Source organism: Monoraphidium neglectum (assembly GCF_000611645.1).
Source record: "Monoraphidium neglectum strain SAG 48.87 unplaced genomic scaffold scaffold00509, whole genome shotgun sequence".
NCBI lineage: Eukaryota > Viridiplantae > Chlorophyta > Chlorophyceae > Sphaeropleales > Selenastraceae > Monoraphidium > Monoraphidium neglectum.
The window spans coordinates 15,300-22,565 of NW_014013119.1; the positions used below are offsets into that span (position 1 = coordinate 15,300).

Genomic DNA, 7,266 nt, shown 5'->3' on the forward strand with positions numbered 1-7,266 from the left:
GTGGGGGTGGGGAGTGGGCAGTTGGGTCTTAATCCTGTGCTCAGCTTCACAGCTGACCGGGTGCTCACAAGTGGCACAGCGCTGATGGTCGCTGCGATTGCCTCCTGCTTATTGGTCTGAAACCAACTTCATATCTGGACGGGCGGCTGCACGAGCCGCCTCCCTGTCTGCGCCGATTTCGCACTCAACGCATGCGCTTGCAGGCTGCCACCCACCCATGCCCCCAACGCCTCCTCCCCCCTCCTCCCAGGTGGCTGAGGTGTTCACGGGCTCCCCCGGCAAGTACGTGTCCCTGGAGGACACCATCAGCGGGTTCACGGGCATCCTGGACGGCAAGTACGACGACCTGCCTGAGATGGCCTTCTACATGGTGGGCGACATCAAGGAGGTGGCGGAGAAGGCGGAGCGCATGGCCAAGGAGATGGCCGAGCGCAAGGCGCGCGATGAGGGCAAGGGCGAGGCAGCTGCGGGCGCGGGCCTCAAGGACGTGCCGGCGCTGGCGACCCTGGCGGCCGAGGTGGGCGTTGTTTTGGGCTGGTGCGAAAAGGGCTGCTGGAACTGGGGCCCGAGGGCGCAGCTGTTTGTGTAGCAATTGTGCGATGATGCCCTGCCCCATGCCAACTTGCTTGGTGCTGTTCAGCATGAATCCAACGTGCTCTGCGCCTCTGACGCTGCCTACCGTTTCATCAACCCGGAACTCTCATAAATAGCCCCCTTGAATCAATCCCACGCGACACACACACACACACACACACACACACACACCGCACATGCAGGTCAAGGTGGAGGTGTACGATGACGTGGACGAGCTCATCGACGAGGAGTTCAAGTCGGAGGCCGTCACGGGCGCTGGCGAGCAGGCCGTGCTGAACGAGCAGGGCAAGCCCATGCCGCTGCCCCCCAAGGCCCACTGAGCAGTTGCACTGGGGTGCAGGCACGCAGCTTGATTTTCTGGCGCGGCACAAGCACTGCTGCCCCTCGGGACGCGGGTGCCTCCCATGGCTTATGTTGTTGTTCAGCGAGTTGTCACGCTCGCTGGAACGTAGATGGCTTGAGGTTGAATTCGGTCTAACAATTAGGGCAGGCAGTGTCCTCACCAGGCTTGCAACAGCTGCTGCACTGTTTGTACGCAGCAGTGCCTCCCTTGTAACCGGGCTGGCATGCCAGTTTCAGTCCACAGCGCAATGCAGGTTCTCGCATCAATTGTCTGTGGCTGCTGCTTCCAAGCATCTTGTGACTCCAGCAGGTTTGACAAATTGGCAGCATTTTATGGACCTGCTATCCTGCTCAGGCACGCAAAAATGCACCAGTGCTGCTCTTACCAGCAGTGCGGGTGCCCGGCAGTTGCGGATCGTTTTACGCTGCGGTCACATGATTCAACACAATCGTCTGCTGTGCCAACAGTTAATTGATGCGGACAAAGGCCCATCGCTTGTGCAACAAGGGATTGGGATGCGCCGTGGCGCATGGTGGCTTTGCAACGCTGTGCTGGCTGCAGCTCATGGGTGAGGCCGCCCTTGAAAATGTAGCACGCGGTAGTGCGTGCCCGCAGCATTCAACGTCGTCCCAAGATGCTGAGCCTGTGAAATAGACCAACGTCTTCTATCATTATCGAGCTCTGCCCATCGCGGAAGACCCAAGGGTGCGAGTTTCTATCAGTCATTGGCGGATACGCAACTGCACGTCCGCGGCCACTGTGTCGTGCGCCTGCCTCACGAATCAATCAATCAATCAACATTGGCGCGTTGATACTTTCCTCCTCGACAATCAAGCCGTGATAGCCGCGGAGCCCTTGGCGCGGTGTGGAATCGCCGTGCTGCAAGGTGGGCCTTGTCGGCGCCTATCAGCGGCCTCAATGAGACCATGATGCGCTTTTAGAAGCAGTATCTGCGTATGTTTGTTGCTGCCCGCTGCGTGCACGTGCCTCAGCAGCAGGGGCCACTTGTGAAGTTGCAGAAGATGCCGCCATCAACGCCCTGGTCCGGGGCTTGTTTGCAGAGTGTTATGGATGACGCTGCAGCAAGATGAGCAATTGTGGGTTTGTAAACGGCCACAGGCAACGGTAGCAGCAATGCATCTGCAAAAGTGTACCCTCCACCCCCCTCTTGTGATGTGCTGAATCCTGCAGATGGCGCGCTCCTCCAGGCTGCTATTCGCGGCTCTGTTGGCCTGCCTGGCCGTCAGTGTGCTCGCAAATGGCGGTGGCGGGCAGCAGTTTGTGAAGCAGCTGGTTGACCTGCACGGCAACTTGACCGGGGCGCTCGAGCCCTTGGCGCAGCCCGCCGTCGCCCTCTTGGACGGCGCAGAGAAGCATGGGAGCGCCGCTCACAAGGCTGCCAGCGAGCTGGGCGTGCAGCTGGCTGGCGCAGCCGCTGCCACCGGCAACCAGGTTGCTGATGCTGCCGTAGCCAACGGCGTCGCGCTGGCTGGGGGCGTCGCTTCGCTCAGCGACCAGGTCCTGGCCCACCTCGCAAAGCAACTCAACGGCACCGACAAGCGCGTGGTGGTGCTGGTGGACGGCCTGGTCAAGCCCATCGGCGAGCAGGCCGAGGCCCTGGCCAACAGCGCCACTGATGCTATCCACGGCGCCGTCAGGACTGTCGCCAAGACCGCCCACGGCCTCAACAAGCAGCTGGTGGAGGTTGCCCCTCAGTTGAACCTCACCAACCTGGCCACCATCAACGTCGGTGACATCCAGTCCATTGTGCAGCCCTACCTTGACGCCGGCCACCAGACCGTTGTCGTCGCCCTCAAGCCCCTGGCTAGCCAGTTCAACGACCTCGCGGGCCAGGCGCAGCTCGCCGGCCACGCCGCCGTTCGGCCGCTCTACAAGACGGCCTCCGGCTTGGCGGACGGCGCCGTCGACCTGAGCGTGGAGGTGCTGAAGGGCGCCCTCACCCGCGGCGTTTACGCCGCCCAGGGCTTTGAGAAGAGCGCCTCCGCTGCCGCCGCGCAGCTGGGCACCGCGCTCGGCCCCGTCGCCGCCGGCTTGCACAACGGTCTTGACGCCGCCACCCAGGTGGCCGTCGGGGGCGCCGTCGCCGGTGCCGCCCACCTCGCCCAAGTCGCGAACCTCACCGCCCCCCTCCTGAGCGGCGCGCGTGCCCACGTCGGCAGCGTGCTTGACACCGTCAACAGCACCACCCAGCCCCTCCGCAAGGCCGCCATTGGCGCGCTGGGCAACGTGAACGCCGAGCTGAACAAGCGCGCCTGGGACCTTGCCCAGAGCGCCGTGCCCGTCATCAACAAGAACCTCGCATCCCTGAGCCACGGCCTGAACCAGGCCTCGGAGCAGATTTCCGGCGGCGTGGATCTCGGCCTGAACACCATCCAGAAGGTCAGCATCCCCAAGCCCGTGCTCGCCGTCGCCGACCGCGCGCTGTCCAACGGCGCCGCGAGCCTGCAGGCCACCCTTGGCGGCCTGGCCAACGTCTCCAACACCGTGTCCGAGAACGTGAACAAGAACGCCGCCATCATCCAGCAGAAGCTCGACAAGCCCTTCTCGGCAGTGCTGCCGCGCGCCCTCAACGGCGCCCTCGAGGTCGAGAACGCCATTGCCAACGCCGCCGCCAAGGGCGTGTACACCGCCGGTCAGGCCATTGCGCGCACCGCCAAGCACGCTACCCAGGCCGGCGTGCAGACCTACAACGAGGCGGTGCCTGAGCGCATCGGCGGCCACGTCCTGCCCCGCATCCAGGTTCAGCAGCCTGCCGCGGCCAGCAAGGGCCAGTAGGCGGCCAGCCGAGGCGGGGCAAGGTGTTAGGCGTAGGCAGCGCAAGACAAAACCGGCGCCGGCTGTGGCGCGTCTTTGGCCTCCCCAGCCGCACGTGTTTCTCCAGCCGGCAGCACCTAACCAATCACGCTGCCAGCCTTGCCTACCTGGCGTCCCGCTGCACAGGCATAAGCAGAAGCCTTGCACTAATTGCTGGCCTCTCCGGCTGTTGAAATTCTTGTTGTCCATAGGGGTGCAACGTGCACAGCTTGCTGCATCCGCAAAACTGCGTATCCACTCAACCGCCACTCTCAAACGGCGTGAATGCAACCCGCCTCTGCGGGCGTCACATCGCCCCTGCGCCGCTGAACAGGCGGCCAGGTCGGTGCCACCGAAATGTGGCCCGTGTGACCCTCTATTATACCCACCCCAAATAATCACACCTGCTGGAGTCCAGTACCTGGTGTGGCTGCTAGCCCCCATGAAACCCACTGTTGTAACCGTGGTGGCTGCGGTGACATTGGCAAGTTCGGCTCCAGGGTTTGGGCGATAGGCAAGCACGCCTTGGGCGAGCCCCATGTCCATAGCCTGGCCCCGTGGCAGGCGCTGGTAGCAGGGGCGGGTGATCGTGCAGCCTGCTTGGTGACCTTGGTGCTGGTGGGCACAGCGCACAGGCGGTTGGACCCTCTAGACCTGTCAACTTGCGCTTTGATTAGCGTCATGTGTATTGGAATGTTACGTATTCTTGCAAGAACTTGCCAGAGGCTGGCTCCCGGCTGTACAGCTGGCCATTGTGGCAGCACCTTGACTGGTACTCACGGCACTTGAAAGCGGTGCACCGCTTGAAAGCAGTGCGTTCATACTTGACTTGACGTGCAACGCTAGCATTGACGGTTGTGTTGCCCAGAGTATGCTATGACTGGCCCGATGGCAAGCGATGGGGGGCACAACACAGCACCAGACAGTGGGTGGCGCCGAGGAGGTGCAGTAGATGGTGCTGAGGAGGTGCAGTGAGAAGGAAGCACATGGACGGCTCCGTCTGTGTCAGCAGTGAGAAACGCATTGTCTACTGCGGCGTCTCACCTCATCGGGCAGACACCAACATTGTTGATAAGACATACTAAACTGAAAATTGCATATTCACCGCACGGATGATGCACTGATCCGATCTGCAAATTTTGCGACCCCTCGGCGCTGCAGTTGGCTGGATGCATATGCCCAGTTGGATAGGCACGCGCGTTGATGCAGCCTCGCACCGGCATCTGCCCGTATCTACAACTTCTGCCCGTCTCTGGAGCGCCCCCTGCCGCCAACTCCTGCAACGCGGTCGTACGCTAGCTGCGCCTTGCATGGTGGTAGCCGCGGCAGCGCCGGCGGCGACACCGGGCGGCCGGCGTGCCAAGCTGGTGAACGTCCGCCGCCCGCCCCCCAAGAAGCGGCGCAAGGCCAGCCTAGATGCGCCCGTGCGTGTCGAGCTCGGCAGCCCGGCCGACCCCGGATTTGAGGCGCGGCTGACCAATGCAGTCAACGCAGCATTTGGGCCGAGGTGCGGGACAGACGCATGATGGCAGATTGTCAGTTGGCACACACCTGGCAACACATGCTGTTCCGTGCTGCTTAACATTTGGACGCATCGCGTGCGAGCACAGCTCCACCTGCGCACATGTGCGTATTCGATCATTCACCCTGCGCTTCCGCAGACGACTGACGAAGCTGGTGGACGATTATGGCCGGGCCATGACACCGTATCAGCTGGGGTGCGCGCTGGCACTGCTGGCCGGCTTCGCATCGGGCAGGGTCATGCGCGACGCCGGTTGGCAGGCAGGCGGCCACACAAGGCTGCGGAGCATGGGCGGTGGCGGCGGCCCTAATGGCAGCGACGGCTCTGGGGCGACTGCTGTGCTGAGCCCCCGCGAGCGGCGGGCGCAGGAGATGGTGGCAGCCTGCCGCAGCACAGCACAGCGCTGCGCTGACCTCTTGAGAGGCCGCATCAACACGGCCACTGCGCTGGATTGTGCTAGGTACGGGGATGTTTTGCGCCACAACCTCTGGCTTGCGTCAATGATGGCATGTGACTCATGTAGTTATTGAACGATGCTTGGCTCGGCACAAGGCGGCGGCAATTGCGACAAAGGCTGCTCAGGCAACGTGCATCGCCATCTCCGCAGGGCAGGTTACAGCCTAGCACGCCTGCAGCTGAGAGATGCGCCGCTGCTGGTGGCCATCGTGCAGCACACCACTGGCCGCATGTCCGAATCGCCCCCAGAGGCGCTGGCCGGGTTGGCAGTAGGCCTGGCCCTGGGCGGCCAACGCCCCTCGCAGGTGAGTGGGCTCCCGGCATGGCCCGGCCTGTCAATGCTGACGGCTGTGCATGTCACTGTGTGGGTGGCGCTGGTATGGCCTCCTGCTCCTCCCTTGGCGTTTGAATCCATAGCACGCCGCTTCCCTACGTTGCTCGGCCCTTCCAGGAGTGGCTGTGGGAGTGGCGTGTGGAGAGCTTTGCAGCTCTGGGCTCATTTAATGCCCAGGAGCTTGCCAACGCGGCCTTCGCCCTCGCCACCTGGCGCGAGGCACCCAGTGACGTGTGGCTTGCGCGCTGGGCACAGGCATTACGGCAACGCTGGGGGACGCGCGGCGCATGTCCCCCACCTTCACTAGTGCGCGCGGCTTATGCGCTAGCAGCCATGCCCCCACCAACGCCTGTGCCTGCAACACTGCTCCTTGCAGCCCATCAGCAGCAAACACAGAGGCAGTCGAGCGCCGGCATGGGCAGCAGCACAAGCAGCAGCAGCGGCGGCGACAGAGGCAGCGGCGGCGGCAGCGGCGGCGGCAGCAGCGGCAGCAGTGGCGGCGGTGGCGAAGGCAGTGGCGGCAGCAGCAGCAGCTCAGGGGCCGAAGGGCATCATGCCAGCCCTGCGCCTTCTCCGCCGCCCCCGAGCGAGCGCCTGCCAAGCTTCAACTGGATGTGCGGCTTTTTGGGCGCAGCGCGCCTGGCAGTGGATGCGCTGTCACCGGGTGAGCTGGCGACGCTGCTGTGGTCGCTGTCGCGGCTCGGCCACGCCCCCGACCTGGCCTTCATGGATGCGTGGTACCGTGCTGCAGCGGCAAGGGCCGCGGCATTTGGCCCAGGGGAGCTGGCCCTCGCGCTGCATGCGCTGGGCGCGCTGCGGCCGGGGGTGGGCGTACCGGGCTCGGTGCCGGGGCGCTTCGTGCGCGAGGTGTTGCCGGCGGCACGGCGGATCTTAGGGGCGTGCAGCGGCGCGCAGCTGGCGCAGACGCTGTGGGGCCTGGCGGAGCTCCGGCTGTGGCCCGGTCAGCCCTGGCTGGAGGACTGGCTGGCAGGTGGGTCGGCAGGGTGGGCGGGTCTCAAGGCAGGTTGTTAAGGGGGGGGGGCCTAGTGGCTCAGGGTGACGGCGCGCCCAGGGAGGGGCGCAGGGAGGGGCTGGCGGCCGTGAAGGCCTGTTATAGCCTGCTGAGGGCATCTGCTGCTCCATCGCTGCGTTGCCGTGAAAGCACCCCCTGCACTGCCACTTACAACCCCCCCCCCCCCCCCC

The 7,266-nt window shown here is 64.2% G+C and overlaps 3 protein-coding genes across 3 annotated transcripts in view; all 3 read left to right on the forward strand.

Moving 5' to 3' along the window:
- Positions 1 to 914, forward strand: part of MNEG_3874 (F-type H+-transporting ATPase subunit beta) — a gene marked incomplete at both ends in the record, with an annotated part of 4,232 nt that extends 3,318 nt beyond the window's left edge. Inside the window, 2 exons of the mRNA XM_014047649.1 lie at positions 251 to 517; positions 777 to 914. Of these exons, the coding sequence (XP_013903103.1) occupies positions 251 to 517; positions 777 to 914 (405 nt within the window). The remainder of the gene's footprint in view (positions 1 to 250; positions 518 to 776) is intronic.
- A 1,214-nt stretch (positions 915 to 2,128) lies between these two features.
- Positions 2,129 to 3,733, forward strand: MNEG_3875 (hypothetical protein; the record flags this gene model as incomplete). The annotated part of the gene is made up of 1 exon (XM_014047650.1): positions 2,129 to 3,733. The coding sequence occupies one exon, from the start codon at positions 2,129 to 2,131 to the stop codon at positions 3,731 to 3,733; it is 1,605 nt and encodes a 534-aa protein (XP_013903104.1).
- A 2,942-nt stretch (positions 3,734 to 6,675) lies between these two features.
- The window catches only part of MNEG_3876 (hypothetical protein), a gene marked incomplete at both ends in the record, with an annotated part of 3,920 nt that continues 3,329 nt past the window's right edge, over positions 6,676 to 7,266 (forward strand). Inside the window, one exon of the mRNA XM_014047651.1 lies at positions 6,676 to 7,054. Coding sequence (XP_013903105.1) covers positions 6,676 to 7,054 — 379 coding nt within the window. The remainder of the gene's footprint in view (positions 7,055 to 7,266) is intronic.